This window comes from Echiichthys vipera, assembly GCF_963691815.1.
Source record: "Echiichthys vipera genome assembly, chromosome: 11".
Lineage (NCBI taxonomy): Eukaryota > Metazoa > Chordata > Actinopteri > Perciformes > Trachinidae > Echiichthys > Echiichthys vipera.
This window is the reverse complement of record NC_139836.1, coordinates 925,163-942,156: the sequence shown is the minus strand read 5'-3', so window position 1 is coordinate 942,156 and position 16,994 is coordinate 925,163. Positions and strand designations below refer to the sequence as shown.

At 39.7% G+C, this 16,994-nt stretch overlaps 1 protein-coding gene across 1 annotated transcript in view; it reads left to right on the top strand.

Moving 5' to 3' along the window:
• The window catches only part of supt3h (SPT3 homolog, SAGA and STAGA complex component), a 33,119-nt gene that overhangs the window by 2,654 nt on the left and 13,471 nt on the right, over nucleotides 1-16,994 (top strand). Inside the window, exons 3-6 of the mRNA XM_083922782.1 lie at nucleotides 1,181-1,265; nucleotides 2,843-2,929; nucleotides 8,821-8,917; nucleotides 9,026-9,177. Coding sequence (XP_083778908.1) covers nucleotides 1,181-1,265; nucleotides 2,843-2,929; nucleotides 8,821-8,917; nucleotides 9,026-9,177 — 421 coding nt within the window. The remainder of the gene's footprint in view (nucleotides 1-1,180; nucleotides 1,266-2,842; nucleotides 2,930-8,820; nucleotides 8,918-9,025; nucleotides 9,178-16,994) is intronic.

Sequence of the window (16,994 nt, the reverse complement as noted above, 5' to 3'; positions counted from 1 at the left end):
AGTTCATGTTTCTGTTATCGTCAGTTTCATTTAATATTTTACATCTGTTTCATAATCAAATAAATATGAAATAAAAACACGTAAAGCTGTTTTTGTGAATTTAAAACGCAACAAACTGAAAGTTTTTCTCATTTAGTTAAAAACTTGAGTGTCAAATATTTAATATTCAGAATATTTCACATCAGATTTTCTTATATTTGTTTTATTATTATTATCATTTTATCGTGTTTAGATGTGATGAACGTGACGGTTTCTAACACTTAAATAAATAAATAAATTGCAGAAAAATAAAAACACAGAAATATAAAATATAAGAATCACAGGAACAAGATTTGCAATATTTTAAGTTTTCACCAAGAAACAGACGAGAAAGATGAGTCTGAAACGTGCTAAAACTTTAGAAAGTGTGTGTGTGTGTGTGTGACACCTACACCTGCGCGTGTGTGTGTGTGTGTGTCTGTGTGTGTGTGTGTGTGTGTGTCTCTGTGTGTGTGTGTGTGTGTCGGGGGACTCACCTCGGGCGTGTGTGTGGCTGCAGAGCGTCGTGGCGGCGGTCAGAGCGGCTGAAGCCAAACTGAAAAACCCCAAAACCTAAAACCAACACGGAGCCTGAGGCCAACCTGCCCACAACCCCGACCAGAGTGTGTGTGTGTGAGTGACGGCTGCAGACGGCCAATCACAGCGCAGAGAAACGCGGTGTGTGTGTGTCTGTGTGAGTGTGTGTGTGTGTGTGTGTGAGTGTGTGACGGACAGACGCAGGGAAACAGAAGAAATGAGAGAAGGAAGGATGTGGGTTCAGCTCAGACGGCCATCATGGAAGTGGCTTCTTCTGATGCAAATGAAGGTTTGACCAACTGTGGTCAAAGTGTGTGTGTGTGTGTGTGTGTGTGTGTGTGTGTGTGTGTGTGTGTGTGTGTGTGTGTGTGTGTGTGTGTGTGTGTGTGTGTGTGTGTGTGTGTGTGTGTGTGTGTGTGTGTGTGTGTGTGTGTGTGTGTGTGTGTGTGTGTGTGTGTGTGTGTGTGTGTGTGTGTGTGTGTGTGTGTGTGTGTGTGTGTGTGTGTGTGTGTGTGTGTGTGTGTGTGTGTGTGTGTGTGTGTGTGTGTGTGTGTGTGTGTGTGTGTGTGTGTGTGTATGTGTTTCAGAGGTAAACCCTGTGTTAATACGTGTGTGTGTGTGTCAGGTTCGCTCTGGGAGACGCTCGCAGGCCTCTGCAGGAGACGGCCGCTCTGGTGGAGGACATCGTGCACACACAGCTCATCACCATGGTAACGTGAATACAGCCGCACTCATTTATCAAACTTGCGTGGAAACGGGCGCAGAAGTGGTCGTAGGACAGGACCCACGTGTGATCTATGAAACATTCGTATCTGAGCGTAAGAATGAGCGGGCCTTGATAAATGCTGCGGCTAAATTCGATCGTCTTTAACATGTTACGCCCCTAAATATTCCCGGTTCGAGTCCTCGCCCACTGAGGTCAAACACGGAGAGGAGAAACACATCCTGACGTCATGGAGCAGAACAAAGATGTGCTGTTTGTCTTAAGAGTGGAATAAAAGGTCCCATCATAAAAACGCTGTGTGCAAAAGAATAACGGAGGCAGTCAACCCGAAGCAGCGCTCCACTGTGACCTGTGTGCGTGTGTGCGCACGGCTGAACCTGCGCTCCTGCTCTGTAGCGGGTTTGCCAGCGAGGTTATCAGGTGTTCTGTTAGAGGAGAACCTTTGTCACCTAGAACCAAACCAACATGTTCATCATCTGATACCGTGTTTGATTTAATGCAGGTTACAGAGGAGACGACTTTGGCTCTGCAGCCGCGCGCCAACACATTCATTCACTCATTCATATTCAACCGCTTGTCCCTGTCGGGGTCGCGGGGGGCTGGAGCTGAGCTGAGCCCCCCCCCCCCCCCCCCCCCACACACACACACACACATGTATGGAGTGGTGGTTTTGGCGAGTGATGATTGCGTAATCCTTCATGAACGGTTCAGGTGTGACACTAAAGGTGGAGCCGATGCACAGACGCAGACAAAAAGGTAAAGTTACAAATCAAACGTTTAATATAAAGGACGGACAAACGCAAAAACACTACAGAGAAACAAACACAAAGACTAAAGGAACACGGGAACAACAGGAACAGGACGACGACGGAAGATCAGGAGACGGACGAGAAACAGGAAACAGATTAATCAACTTCCTACGGGGAGCGTGAACCACAACGAGAAAGGGGGGGATAGTTTTACCGATACAGGGTCGACGAGGGTCCGGCGCTGCATGCCTGTCAGCTTCAGGTGTTTAAGGAGGTGGGGTAATCAGCGTAACAGGCTGCAGCTTGGGGGGGAACGCCTACCGGACCTACACAGAGACGAGGGAGACACATGCAGGGAAACACAGACAGGGGGAGACAAACTCACACAGAACGGACGAGAGGAGGAACCGACAGAACCAGGTCACGACACCTCAGACGCACACGAGCACGATCAGACGCTCCAACCACAGTTTTTATTGTTGTTATCTTCTTAACGTGTGACGCTTCTGCTTAACGACAGCTGAGGCTCAGTAGTTTCAGACCCACGGACTCAAACGTGCGACACGACCTCAGACCTGACGTCAGATCTGATCGCAGCTCACGTCCAAACTCATGAATGCCGACGTTTGACAGGAAATGGTCGCACGCACGTTTTCCTGCCGTACGCTCGTTTGATAAATGACGGCGTGCGTACGTGTGTTCGTACGTGTGTGCGTGTGTGTGTGTGTGTGTGTCTGTGTGTGTGTGTGTGTGTGTGTGTGTGTGTGTGTCGTGATATAATGTTATTGATGATATTCATGTTTTGCGCCCTCAGCTGCATCAGGCCTGTGAGGGCGCGTCTCTCCGCGGGTCAAGGGTCATTTCAGCCGAGGACATTTTGTTCCTGATGAGGAGGGACAAGGTACACACACACACACACACACACACACACACACACACACACACAGACACACACACACACACGCAGAGAGAGAGAGAGAGACACACACACACACACACACACACACACACACACACACACACACACAGAGACACAGAGACACACACACACAGACACGCAGAGAGAGACACACACAGAGACACACACAGACACATACACACACACACACACACACACACACACACACAGAGACAAACAAACACACACACACACACACACACACACACACAGACAAACACACACACATACACTGAGAAACATAAACTGAGACACGCACACACACACACACACACACTGAGACACACAGACACATAGACACACACACACACACACAGACACACACAGAGACACACACACAGACGCACGCACAGGCACACACACACACACACACAGACACACACAGAGACACACACAGAGACACACACACACAGGCACACACACACACACACACAGACACATACACACACACACACACACACACACAGACACACACACACACACACACACACAGACACATATACAGAGACACACTGAGACATGCACACACACACACACTGAGACACACACACAGACACACACACACACAAACAGACACACTCAATTGTTTTGTTCTCATTTATTTTGTTCTCATTTATTTTGTTCTTCTTTTGTTCTCATTTATTTTGTTCTTCTTTTGTTCTCGTTTCTTTTGTTCTCATTTATTTTGTTCTCGTTTCTTTTGTTCTCGTTTCTTTTGTTCTCATTTCTTTTGTTCTCGTTTCTTTTGTTCTCGTTTCTTTTGTTCTCATTTATTTTGTTCTCGTTTCTTTTGATCTCATTTCTTTTGTTCTCATTTCTTTTGTTCTTGTTTCTTTTGTTCTCATTTCTTTTGTTCTCGTTTCTTTTGTTCTCGTTTCTTTTGTTCTCATTTCTTTTGTTCTCGTTTCTTTTGTTCTTCTTTTGTTCTCGTTTCTTTTGTTCTCATTTCTTTTGTTCTCTTTTCTTTTGTTCTCATTTTTTTTGTTCTCGTTTCTTTTGTTCTCATTTCTTTTGTTCTCGTTTCTTTTGTTCTCATTTCTTTTGTTCTCGTTTCTTTTGTTCTCGTTTCTTTTGTTCTCATTTCTTTTGTTCTTATTTCTTTTGTTCTTGTTTCTTTTGTTCTCATTTCTTTTGTTCTTGTTTCTTTTGTTCTCTTTTTTTTTGTTCTCATTTATTTTGTTCTCATTTCTTTTGTTCTCGTTTCTTTTGTTCTTGTTTCTTTTGTTCTCGTTTCTTTTGTTCTCGTTTCTTTTGATCTCGTTTCTTTTGTTCTCATTTATTTTGTTCTCGTTTCTTTTGTTCTCGTTTCTTTTGTTCTCATTTCTTTTATTCTCATTTCTTTTGTTCTCGTTTCTTTTGTTCTCGTTTCTTTTGTTCTCATTTCTTTTGTTCTCGTTTCTTTTGTTCTTGTTTCTTTTGTTCTCATTTCTTTTGTTCTCGTTTCTTTTGATCTCGTTTCTTTTGTTCTCATTTATTTTGTTCTCGTTTCTTTTGTTCTCGTTTCTTTTGTTCTCGTTTCTTTTGTTCTCGTTTCTTTTGTTCTCGTTTCTTTTGTTCTCATTTCTTTTGTTCTCGTTTCTTTTGTTCTCATTTCTTTTATTCTCATTTCTTTTGTTCTCGTTTCTTTTGTTCTCGTTTCTTTTGTTCTCATTTCTTTTGTTCTCTTTTCTTTTGTTCTCATTTTTTTTGTTCTCGTTTCTTTTGTTCTCATTTCTTTTGTTCTCGTTTCTTTTGTTCTCATTTCTTTTGTTCTCATTTCTTTTGTTCTCATTTCTTTTGTTCTCATTTCTTTTGTTCTCGTTTCTTTTGTTCTCGTTTCTTTTGTTCTAATTTCTTTTGTTCTCATTTCTTTTGTTCTCGTTTCTTTTGTTCTCGTTTCTTTAGTTCTCGTTTCTTTTGATCTCATTTCTTTTGTTCTCGTTTCTTTTGTTCTCGTTTCTTTTGTTCTCATTTCTTTTGTTCTCATTTCTTTTGTTCTCGTTTATTTTGTTCTCATTTATTTTGTTCTCGTTTCTTTTGTTCTCATTTCTTTTGTTCTCATTTCTTTTGTTCTCGTTTCTTTTGTTCTCGTTTCTTTTGTTCTCATTTCTTTTGTTCTCATTTCTTTTGTTCTCGTTTATTTTGTTCTCATTTATTTTGTTCTCGTTTATTTTGTTCTCATTTCTTTTGTTCTTGTTTCTTTTGTTCTCATTTCTTTTGTTCTCGTTTCTTTTGTTCTCATTTCTTTTGTTCTCGTTTCTTTTGTTCTCGTTTCTTTTGTTCTCGTTTCTTTTGTTCTCGTTTCTTTTGTTCTCATTTCTTTTGTTCTCATTTCTTTTGTTCTCATTTCTTTTGTTCTCGTTTCTTTTGTTCTCGTTTCTTTTGTTCTCATTTCTTTTGTTCTCGTTTCTTTTGTTCTCGTTTCTTTTGTTCTCATTTCTTTTGATCTCATTTCTTTTGATCTCATTTCTTTTGTTCTCGTTTCTTTTGTTCTCGTTTCTTTTGTTCTCGTTTCTTTTGTTCTCATTTCTTTTGTTCTCATTTCTTTTGTTCTCATTTCTTTTGTTCTTATTTCTTTTGTTCTTCTTTTGTTCTCGTTTCTTTTGATCTCGTTTCTTTTGTTCTCATTTCTTTTGTTCTTATTTCTTTTGTTCTTCTTTTGTTCTCGTTTCTTTTGTTCTCGTTTCTTTTGTTCTCATTTCTTTTGTTCTCATTTCTTTTGTTCTCATTTCTTTTGTTCTCATTTCTTTTGTTCTTCTTTTGTTCTCGTTTCTTTTGTTCTCGTTTCTTTTGATCTCGTTTCTTTTGTTCTCGTTTCTTTTGTTCTTGTTTCTTTTGTTCTCGTTTCTTTTGTTCTCGTTTCTTTTGTTCTCGTTTCTTTTGTTCTTGTTTCTTTTGTTCTCGTTTCTTTTGTTCTTGTTTCTTTTGTTCTCATTTCTTTTGTTCTCGTTTCTTTTGTTCTTGTTTCTTTTGTTCTCGTTTCTTTTGTTCTCATTTCTTTTGTTCTCGTTTCTTTTGTTCTCGTTTCTTTTGTTCTCGTTTCTTTTGTTCTAATTTCTTTTGTTCTCATTTCTTTTGTTCTCATTTCTTTTGTTCTTATTTCTTTTGTTCTTCTTTTGTTCTCGTTTCTTTTGTTCTCGTTTCTTTTGATCTCGTTTCTTTTGTTCTCGTTTCTTTTGTTCTTGTTTCTTTTGTTCTCGTTTCTTTTGTTCTCGTTTCTTTTGTTCTCATTTCTTTTGTTCTCGTTTCTTTTGTTCTCATTTCTTTTGTTCTCATTTCTTTTGTTCTCATTTCTTTTGTTCTTGTTTCTTTTGTTCTCGTTTCTTTTGTTCTTGTTTCTTTTGTTCTCATTTCTTTTGTTCTCGTTTCTTTTGTTCTTGTTTCTTTTGTTCTCGTTTCTTTTGTTCTCATTTCTTTTGTTCTCGTTTCTTTTGTTCTCGTTTCTTTTGTTCTCGTTTCTTTTGTTCTAATTTCTTTTGTTCTCATTTCTTTTGTTCTCATTTCTTTTGTTCTTATTTCTTTTGTTCTTCTTTTGTTCTCGTTTCTTTTGTTCTCGTTTCTTTTGATCTCGTTTCTTTTGTTCTCGTTTCTTTTGTTCTTGTTTCTTTTGTTCTCGTTTCTTTTGTTCTCGTTTCTTTTGTTCTCATTTCTTTTGTTCTCGTTTCTTTTGTTCTCATTTCTTTTGTTCTCATTTCTTTTGTTCTCGTTTCTTTTGTTCTAATTTCTTTTGTTCTCATTTCTTTTGTTCTCGTTTCTTTTGTTCTCGTTTCTTTAGTTCTCGTTTCTTTTGATCTCATTTCTTTTGTTCTCATTTCTTTTGTTCTCATTTCTTTTGTTCTCGTTTCTTTTGTTCTCGTTTCTTTTGTTCTCATTTCTTTTGTTCTCATTTCTTTTGTTCTCGTTTATTTTGTTCTCATTTATTTTGTTCTCGTTTATTTTGTTCTCATTTATTTTGTTCTCGTTTCTTTTGATCTCGTTTCTTTTGTTCTCGTTTCTTTTGTTCTTGTTTCTTTTGTTCTCGTTTCTTTTGTTCTCGTTTCTTTAGTTCTCGTTTCTTTTGATCTCATTTCTTTTGTTCTCATTTCTTTTGTTCTCATTTCTTTTGTTCTCATTTCTTTTGTTCTCGTTTCTTTTGTTCTCGTTTCTTTTGTTCTCATTTCTTTTGTTCTCATTTCTTTTGTTCTCGTTTATTTTGTTCTCATTTCTTTTGTTCTCGTTTCTTTTGTTCTCGTTTCTTTTGTTCTCATTTCTTTTGTTCTCATTTCTTTTGTTCTCATTTCTTTTGTTCTCATTTCTTTTGTTCTCGTTTCTTTTGTTCTCGTTTCTTTTGTTCTCGTTTCCTTTGTTCTCATTTCTTTTGATCTCATTTCTTTTGATCTCATTTCTTTTGTTCTCGTTTCTTTTGTTCTCGTTTCTTTTGTTCTCGTTTCTTTTGTTCTCATTTCTTTTGTTCTCATTTCTTTTGTTCTCATTTCTTTTGTTCTTATTTCTTTTGTTCTTCTTTTGTTCTCGTTTCTTTTGATCTCGTTTCTTTTGTTCTCATTTCTTTTGTTCTTATTTCTTTTGTTCTTCTTTTGTTCTCGTTTCTTTTGTTCTCGTTTCTTTTGTTCTCATTTCTTTTGTTCTCATTTCTTTTGTTCTCATTTCTTTTGTTCTCATTTCTTTTGTTCTTCTTTTGTTCTCGTTTCTTTTGTTCTCGTTTCTTTTGATCTCGTTTCTTTTGTTCTCGTTTCTTTTGTTCTTGTTTCTTTTGTTCTCGTTTCTTTTGTTCTCGTTTCTTTTGTTCTCGTTTCTTTTGTTCTCGTTTCTTTTGTTCTCGTTTCTTTTGTTCTCGTTTCTTTTGTTCTTGTTTCTTTTGTTCTCATTTCTTTTGTTCTCGTTTCTTTTGTTCTTGTTTCTTTTGTTCTCGTTTCTTTTGTTCTCATTTCTTTTGTTCTCGTTTCTTTTGTTCTCGTTTCTTTTGTTCTCGTTTCTTTTGTTCTCGTTTCTTTTGTTCTCATTTCTTTTGTTCTCATTTCTTTTGTTCTCATTTCTTTTGTTCTTATTTCTTTTGTTCTTCTTTTGTTCTCGTTTCTTTTGTTCTCGTTTCTTTTGATCTCGTTTCTTTTGTTCTCGTTTCTTTTGTTCTTGTTTCTTTTGTTCTCGTTTCTTTTGTTCTCGTTTCTTTTGTTCTCATTTCTTTTGTTCTCATTTCTTTTGTTCTCGTTTCTTTTGTTCTCGTTTCTTTTGTTCTCATTTCTTTTGTTCTCATTTCTTTTGTTCTCGTTTCTTTTGTTCTCGTTTCTTTTGATCTCGTTTCTTTTGTTCTCGTTTCTTTTGTTCTCGTTTCTTTTGTTCTTGTTTCTTTTGTTCTCGTTTCTTTTGTTCTCGTTTCTTTTGTTCTCGTTTCTTTTGTTCTTGTTTCTTTTGTTCTCGTTTCTTTTGTTCTTGTTTCTTTTGTTCTCGTTTCTTTTGTTCTCGTTTCTTTTGTTCTCATTTCTGTTGTTCTCGTTTCTTTTGTTCTCATTTCTTTTAATCTCGTTTCTTTTGTTCTCATTTCTGTTGTTCTCGTTTCTTTTGTTCTCATTTCTTTTGTTCTCATTTCTTTTGTTCTCATTTCTTTTGTTCTCATTTCTGTTGTTCTCGTTTCTTTTGTTCTCGTTTCTTTTGTTCTCGTTTCTTTTGATCTCGTTTCTTTGTTCTCGTTTCTTTTGTTCTCATTTCTTTTGTTCTCATTTCTTTTGTTCTCGTTTCTTTTGTTCTCGTTTCTTTTGTTCTCATTTATTTTGTTCTTGTTTCTTTTGTTCTCATTTCTTTTGTTCTCGTTTCTTTTGTTCTCATGTCTTTTGTTCTCATGTCTTTCGTCTCCTGTTCAGAGGAAAGTGGCGAGGTTGTTGAAATATCTCCAGTTCAGAGATTATAAATCCAAACTTCTCAAATCTCTGGATGAAGAGGAAACGCAGCAGGAAACGGGTAACGTGCTGTTTACGGCCTCTAAATATATTTATTTACATATCTATAATAAATATATTTCTTTGTTTTTATGTAATTCTGACGCTGATGATGATTCTGTGTTTGCAGACAGGTCAGGTGCGGCTGGTGGCGTTGCTGGGGGTAACCAGCGGAGGCAGCGATTGGCCCAGGACTTCCTGGTGTGGATGGATCAGACCGGAGAGCTCCTCTCATTGGCTGAGAGGCAGGAAGTGGATCCCGTCAAACAGGAGCGGATGGAGGTCAGAGGTCGTCATGACGACGTGACTGTTTTTAATCAAAGATTTTTGTGTGTCTGTTCCTGATGTGTGTCTGTTCCTGTTGTGTGTCTGTTCCTGTTGTGTGTCTGTTGTGTGTTTGTTCCTGTTGTGTGTCTGTTCCTGTTGTGTGTCTGTTCCTGTTGTGTGTCTGTTCCTGTTGTGTGTTTGTTTCTGTTGTGTGTCTGTTTCTGTTGTGTGTGTCTGTTCCTGTTGTGCGTCTGTTCCTGTTGTGTGTCTGTTCCTGTTGTGTGTTTGTTCCTGTTGTGTGTCTGTTCCTGTTGTGTGTCTGTTCCTGATGTGTGTTTGTTTCTGTTGTGTGTCTTTTTCTGTTGTGTGTCTGTTTCTGTTGTGTGTCTGTTTCTGTTGTGTGTTTGTTTCTGTTGTGTGTTTGTTCCTGTTGTGTGTTTGTTTCTTTTGTGTGTCTGTTCCTGTTGTGTGTCTGTTCCTGTTGTGTGTTTGTTCCTGTTGTGTGTCTGTTCCTGTTGTGTGTCTGTTCCTGTTGTGTGTTTGTTCCTGTTGTGTGTCTGTTCCTGTTGTGTGTTTGTTTCTGTTGTGTGTTTGTTCCTGTTGTGTGTCTGTTCCTGTTGTGTGTTTGTTCCTGTTGTGTGTATGTTCCTGTTGTGTGTTTGTTTCTGTTGTGTGTCTGTTCCTGTTGTCTGTTTGTTCATGTTGTGTGTCTGTTCCTGTTGTGTGTCTGTTCCTGTTGTGTGTTTGTTTCTGTTGTGTGTCTGTTCCTGTTGTCTGTTTGTTCCTGTTGTGTGTCTGTTCCTGTTGTGTGTTTGTTTCTGTTGTGTGTCTGTTCCTGTTGTGTGTCTGTTCCTGTTGTGTGTTTGTTCCTGTTGTGTGTTTGTTTCTGTTGTGTGTCTGTTCCTGTTGTGTATTTGTTTCTTTTGTGTGTCTGTTCCTGTTGTGTGTCTGTCCTTGTTGTGTGTTTGTTCCTGTTGTGTGTTTGTTCCTGTTGTGTGTCTGTTCCTGTTGTGTGTCTGTTCTTGATGTGTGTCTGATCCTGGTGTGTGTCTGTTCCTGTTGTGTGTCTGTTTCTTTTGTGTGTCTGTTCCTGGTGTGTGTCTGTTCCTGTTGTGCGTTTGTTCCTGTTGTGCGTTTGTTCCTGTTGTGCGTTTGTTCTTGTTGTGTGTGTCTGTTTCTGTTTTGTGTTTATTCCTGTTGTGTGTCTGTTTCTGTTGTGTGTTTGTTCCTGTTGTGTGTCTGTTTCTGTTGTGTGTTTGTTCCTGTTGTGTGTCTGTTGTGTGATTTTGTTCCTGTTGTGTGTCTGTTTCTTTTGTGTGTCTGTTCCTGGTGTGTGTCTGTTCCTGTTGTGCGTTTGTTCCTGTTGTGCGTTTGTTCCTGTTGTGCGTTTGTTCTTGTTGTGTGTGTCTGTTTCTGTTGTGTGTTTATTCCTGTTGTGTGTCTGTTTCTGTTGTGTGTTTGTTCCTGTTGTGTGTCTGTTTCTGTTGTGTGTTTGTTCCTGTTGTGTGTCTGTTGTGTGTGTTATTTCCTGTTGTGTGTCTGTTTCATTTGTGTGTTTGTTCCTGTTGTGCGTTTGTTCCCTTTGTGTGTCTGTTGTGTGTGTTTTTTCCTGTTGTGCGTCTGTTTCTTGTTGTGTGTTTGTTCCTGTTGTGTGTCTGTTTTGTGTCTGTTGTGTGTGTTATTTCCTGTTGTGTGTCTGTTTCTGTTGTGTGTTTATTCCTGTTGTGTGTCTGTTTCTGTTGTGTGTTTGTTCCTGTTGTGTGTCTGTTTCTGTTGTGTGTTTGTTCCTGTTGTGTGTCTGTTGTGTGATTTTGTTCCTGTTGTGTGTCTGTTTCTTTTGTGTGTCTGTTCCTGGTGTGTGTCTGTTCCTGTTGTGTGTCTGTTCCTGATGTGTGTTTGTTTCTGTTGTGTGTCTTTTTCTGTTGTGTGTCTTTTTCTGTTGTGTGTCTGTTTCTGTTGTGTGTCTGTTTCTGTTGTGTGTTTGTTTCTGTTGTGTGTTTGTTCCTGTTGTGTGTCTGTTCCGGTTGTCTGTTTGTTCCTGTTGTGTGTCTGTTCCTGTTGTGTGTTTGTTTCTGTTGTGTGTCTGTTCCTGTTGTCTGTTTGTTCATGTTGTGTGTCTGTTCCTGTTGTGTGTCTGTTCCTGTTGTGTGTTTGTTTCTGTTGTGTGTCTGTTCCTGTTGTCTGTTTGTTCCTGTTGTGTGTCTGTTCCTGTTGTGTGTTTGTTTCTGTTGTGTGTCTGTTCCTGTTGTGTGTCTGTTCCTGTTGTGTGTTTGTTCCTGTTGTGTGTTTGTTTCTGTTGTGTGTCTGTTCCTGTTGTGTGTCTGTTCCTGTTGTGTGTCTGTTCCTGTTGTGTATTTGTTTCTTTTGTGTGTCTGTTCCTGTTGTGTGTCTGTCCTTGTTGTGTGTTTGTTCCTGTTGTGTGTTTGTTCCTGTTGTGTGTCTGTTTCTTTTGTGTGTCTGTTCCTGGTGTGTGTCTGTTCCTGTTGTGCGTTTGTTCCTGTTGTGCGTTTGTTCCTGTTGTGCGTTTGTTCTTGTTGTGTGTGTCTGTTTCTGTTGTGTGTTTATTCCTGTTGTGTGTCTGTTTCTGTTGTGTGTTTGTTCCTGTTGTGTGTCTGTTTCTGTTGTGTGTTTGTTCCTGTTGTGTGTCTGTTGTGTGTGTTATTTCCTGTTGTGTGTCTGTTTCATTTGTGTGTTTGTTCCTGTTGTGCGTTTGTTCCCTTTGTGTGTCTGTTGTGTGTGTTTTTTCCTGTTGTGCGTCTGTTTCTTGTTGTGTGTTTGTTCCTGTTGTGTGTCTGTTTTGTGTCTGTTGTGTGTGTTATTTCCTGTTGTGTGTTATTTCCTGTTGTGTGTCTGTTTCTGTTGTGTGTTTATTCCTGTTGTGTGTCTGTTTCTGTTGTGTGTCTGTTTCTGTTGTGTGTTTGTTCCTGTTGTGTGTCTGTTTTGTGTCTGTTGTGTGTGTTATTTCCTGTTGTGTGTCTGTTTCTGTTGTGTGTTTATTCCTGTTGTGTGTCTGTTTCTGTTGTGTGTTTGTTCCTGTTGTGTGTCTGTTTCTGTTGTGTGTTTGTTCCTGTTGTGTGTCTGTTGTTTGATTTTGTTCCTGTTGTGTGTCTGTTTCTTTTGTGTGTCTGTTCCTGGTGTGTGTCTGTTCCTGTTGTGTGTCTGTTCCTGATGTGTGTTTGTTTCTGTTGTGTGTCTTTTTCTGTTGTGTGTCTTTTTCTGTTGTGTGTCTGTTTCTGTTGTGTGTCTGTTTCTGTTGTGTGTTTGTTTCTGTTGTGTGTTTGTTCCTGTTGTGTGTCTGTTCCTGTTGTGTGTTTGTTCCTGTTGTGTGTCTGTTCCGGTTGTCTGTTTGTTCCTGTTGTGTGTCTGTTCCTGTTGTGTGTTTGTTTCTGTTGTGTGTCTTTTTCTGTTGTGTGCCTGTTTCTGTTGTGTGTCTGTTTCTGTTGTGTGTTTGTTTCTGTTGTGTGTTTGTTCCTGTTGTGTGTCTGTTCCTGTTGTGTGTCTGTTCCTGTTGTGTGTTTGTTCCTGTTGTGTGTCTGTTTCTGTTGTGTGTTTGTTCCTGTTGTGTGTCTGTTGTGTGTGTTATTTCCTGTTGTGTGTCTGTTTCATTTGTGTGTTTGTTCCTGTTGTGCGTTTGTTCCCTTTGTGTGTCTGTTGTGTGTGTTTTTTCCTGTTGTGCGTCTGTTTCTTGTTGTGTGTTTGTTCCTGTTGTGTGTCTGTTTTGTGTCTGTTGTGTGTGTTATTTCCTGTTGTGTGTCTGTTTCTGTTGTGTGTTTATTCCTGTTGTGTGTCTGTTTCTGTTGTGTGTTTGTTCCTGTTGTGTGTCTGTTTCTGTTGTGTGTTTGTTCCTGTTGTGTGTCTGTTGTGTGATTTTGTTCCTGTTGTGTGTCTGTTTCTTTTGTGTGTCTGTTCCTGGTGTGTGTCTGTTCCTGTTCTGCGTTTGTTCCTGTTGTGCGTTTGTTCCTGTTGTGCGTTTGTTCTTGTTGTGTGTGTCTGTTTCTGTTGTGTGTTTATTCCTGTTGTGTGTCTGTTTCTGTTGTGTGTTTGTTCCTGTTGTGTGTCTGTTTCTGTTGTGTGTTTGTTCCTGTTGTGTGTCTGTTGTGTGTGTTATTTCCTGTTGTGTGTTTGTTCCTGTTGTGTGTTTGTTCCAGTTGTGTGTTTGTTCCGGTTGTGTGTCTGTTGTGTGTGTTTTTTCCTGTTTTGCGTCTTTTCCTGTTGTGCGTTTGTTCCTGTTGTGCGTTTCTTCCTGTTGTGCGTTTGTTCCAGTTGTATGTTTGTTCTGGTTGTGTGTCTGTTGTGTGTTTTTTCCTGTTGTGCGTCTTTTCCTGTTGTGCGTTTGTTCCTGTTGTGTGTTTGTTCCTGTTGTGTGTCTGTTGTGTGTGTTTTCCTGTTGTGCGTCTGTTACTGTTGTGCGTTTGTTCCTGTTGTGTGTTTGTTCCTGTTGTGTGTCTGTTGTGTGTGTTTTCCTGTTGTGCGTCTGTTCCTGTTGTGCGTTTATTCCTGTTGTGTGTCTGTTCCTGTTGTGCGTTTGTTCCTGTTGTGTGTTTGTTCCGGTTGTGTGTCTGTTGTGTGTTTTTTCCTGTTGTGCGTCTGTTCCTGTTGTGCGTTTTATTCCTGTTGTGCGTTTGTTCCTGTTGTGTGTTTGTTCCAGTTGTGAGTTTGTTCCGGTTGTGTGTCTGTTGTGTGTTTTTTTTCCTGTTGTGTGTTTGTTCCTGTTGTGCGTTTGTTCCTGTTGTGCGTTTGTTCCTGTTGTGCGTTTGTTCCTGTTGTGTGTTTTTTTTTTCCTGTTGTGTGTTTTTTTTCCTGTTGTGTGTTTTTTCCTTTTGTGTGTTTTTTCCTGTTGTGCGTTTGTTCCTGTTGTGCGTTTTTCCTGTTGTGCGTTTTTTCCTGTTGTGCGTTTGTTCCTGTTGTGTGTCTTTTTCTGTTGTGTGTTTATTCCGTTTGTGTCTGTTTTTTCCTGCTGTGCGTCTGTTTCTGTTGTGCGTTTTTCCTGTTGTGTGTTTGTTCCTGTTGTGTGTTTGTTCCAGTTGTGTGTCTGTTGTGTGTTTTTTCCTGTTGTGCGTTTTTTCCTGTAATGCGTTTGTTCCTGTTGTGCGTTCTTTCCTGTTGTGCGTTTGTTCCTGTTGTGTGTCTGTTTCTTTTGTGTGTCTGTTCCTGTTCAGTGTTTGTCCCTGTTGTGTGTCTGTTGTGTGTGTTTTTTCCTGTTGTGCGTCTGTTCCTGTTGTGTGTTTGTTCCTGTTGTGCATTTGTTCCTGTTGTGCGTTTGTTCCTGTTGTGCGTTTGTTCCTGTTGTGTGTCTGTTCTTGTTGTGCGTTTGTTCCTGTTGTGTGTTTGTTCCTTTTGTGTGTTTGTTCCAGTTGTGTGTCTGTTGTGTGTTTTTTCCTGTTGTGCGTCTGTTCCTGTTGTGCGTTTATTCCTGTTGTGTGTCTGTTCCTGTTGTGTGTTTGTTCCAGTTGTGTGTTTTTTCCTGTTGTGTGTCTGTTGTGTGTGTTTTTTCCTGTTGTGCGTCTTTTCCTGTTGTGCGTTTGTTCCTGTTGTGCGTTTCTTCCTGTTGTGCGTCTGTTCCTGTTGTGCGTCTGTTCCTGTTGTGCGTTTGTTCCAGTTGTGTGTCTGTTGTGTGTTTTTTCCTGTTGTGCGTCTTTTCCTGTTGTGCGTTTGTTCCTGTTGTGTGTTTGTTCCTGTTGTGTGTTTGTTCCTGTTGTGTGTTTGTTCCGGTTGTGTGTCTGTTGTGTGTTTTTTCCTGTTGTGCGTCTGTTCCTGTTGTGCGTTTTATTCCTGTTGTGCGTTTGTTCCTGTTGTGTGTTTGTTCCAGTTGTGAGTTTGTTCCGGTTGTGTGTCTGTTGTGTGTTTTTTTTTCCTGTTGTGTGTTTGTTCCTGTTGTGCGTTTGTTCCGGTTGTGTGTCTGTTGTGTGTTTGTTCCTGTTGTGTGTTTGTTCCTGTTGTGCGTTTTATTCTTGTTGTGCGTTTGTTCCTGTTGTGTGTTTGTTCCTGTTGTGTGTTTATTCCGGTTGTGTGTCTGTTGTGTGTTTTTTCCTGTTGTGCGTTTGTTCCTGTTGTGCGTTTTATTCCTGTTGTGCGTTTGTTCCTGTTGTGTGTTTGTTCCAGTTGTGTGTTTGTTCCGGTTGTGTGTTTTTTTCTGTTGTGTGTTTTTTCCTGTTGTGCGTTTATTCCTGTTGTGCGTTTGTTCCTGTTGTGCGTTTGTTCCTGTTGTGTGTTTGTGCCTGTTGTGTGTTTGTTCCTGTTGTGTGTTTGTTCCTGTTGTGCGTTTGTTCCTGTTGTGTGTCTGTTCCTGTTGTGTGTTTGTTCCTGTTGTGCGTTTGTTCCTGTTGTGCGTTTGTTCCTGTTGTGTGTCTGTTCCTGTTGTGTGTTTGTTCCTGTTGTGCGTTTATTCCTGTTGTGCGTTTGTTCCTGTTGTGCGTTTGTTCCTGTTGTGCGTTTATTCCTGTTGTGTGTTTGTTCCAGTTGTGTGTTTGTTCCAGTTGTGTGTCTGTTGTGTGTTTTTTCCTGTTGTGCGTTTTTCCTGTTGTGCGTTTTTTCCTGTTGTGCGTTTGTTCCTGTTGTGTGTCTTTTTCTGTTGTGTGTTTGTTCCTGTTGTGTGTCTGTTCCTGTTGTGTGTCTGTTCCTGTTGTGTGTCTGTTCCTGTTGTGTGTTTGTTTCTGTTGTGTGTCTGTTTCTGTTGTGTGTGTCTGTTCCTGTTGTGCGTCTGTTCCTGTTGTGTGTCTGTTCCTGTTGTGTGTTTGTTCCTGTTGTGTGTCTGTTCCTGTTGTGTGTCTGTTCCTGATGTGTGTTTGTTTCTGTTGTGTGTCTTTTTCTGTTGTGTGTCTGTTTCTGTTGTGTGTCTGTTTCTGTTGTGTGTTTGTTTCTGTTGTGTGTTTGTTCCTGTTGTGTGTTTGTTTCTTTTGTGTGTCTGTTCCTGTTGTGTGTCTGTTCCTGTTGTGTGTTTGTTCCTGTTGTGTGTCTGTTCCTGTTGTGTGTTTGTTCCTGTTGTGTGTCTGTTCCTGTTGTGTGTCTGTTCCTGTTGTGTGTTTGTTCCTGTTGTGTGTCTGTTCCTGTTGTGTGTTTGTTTCTGTTGTGTGTTTGTTCCTGTTGTGTGTCTGTTCCTGTTGTGTGTTTGTTCCTGTTGTGTGTATGTTCCTGTTGTGTGTTTGTTTCTGTTGTGTGTCTGTTCCTGTTGTCTGTTTGTTCATGTTGTGTGTCTGTTCCTGTTGTGTGTCTGTTCCTGTTGTGTGTTTGTTTCTGTTGTGTGTCTGTTCCTGTTGTCTGTTTGTTCCTGTTGTGTGTCTGTTCCTGTTGTGTGTTTGTTTCTGTTGTGTGTCTGTTCCTGTTGTGTGTCTGTTCCTGTTGTGTGTTTGTTCCTGTTGTGTGTTTGTTTCTGTTGTGTGTCTGTTCCTGTTGTGTATTTGTTTCTTTTGTGTGTCTGTTCCTGTTGTGTGTCTGTCCTTGTTGTGTGTTTGTTCCTGTTGTGTGTTTGTTCCTGTTGTGTGTCTGTTCCTGTTGTGTGTCTGTTCTTGATGTGTGTCTGATCCTGGTGTGTGTCTGTTCCTGTTGTGTGTCTGTTTCTTTTGTGTGTCTGTTCCTGGTGTGTGTCTGTTCCTGTTGTGCGTTTGTTCCTGTTGTGCGTTTGTTCCTGTTGTGCGTTTGTTCTTGTTGTGTGTGTCTGTTTCTGTTGTGTGTTTATTCCTGTTGTGTGTCTGTTTCTGTTGTGTGTTTGTTCCTGTTGTGTGTCTGTTTCTGTTGTGTGTTTGTTCCTGTTGTGTGTCTGTTGTGTGATTTTGTTCCTGTTGTGTGTCTGTTTCTTTTGTGTGTCTGTTCCTGGTGTGTGTCTGTTCCTGTTG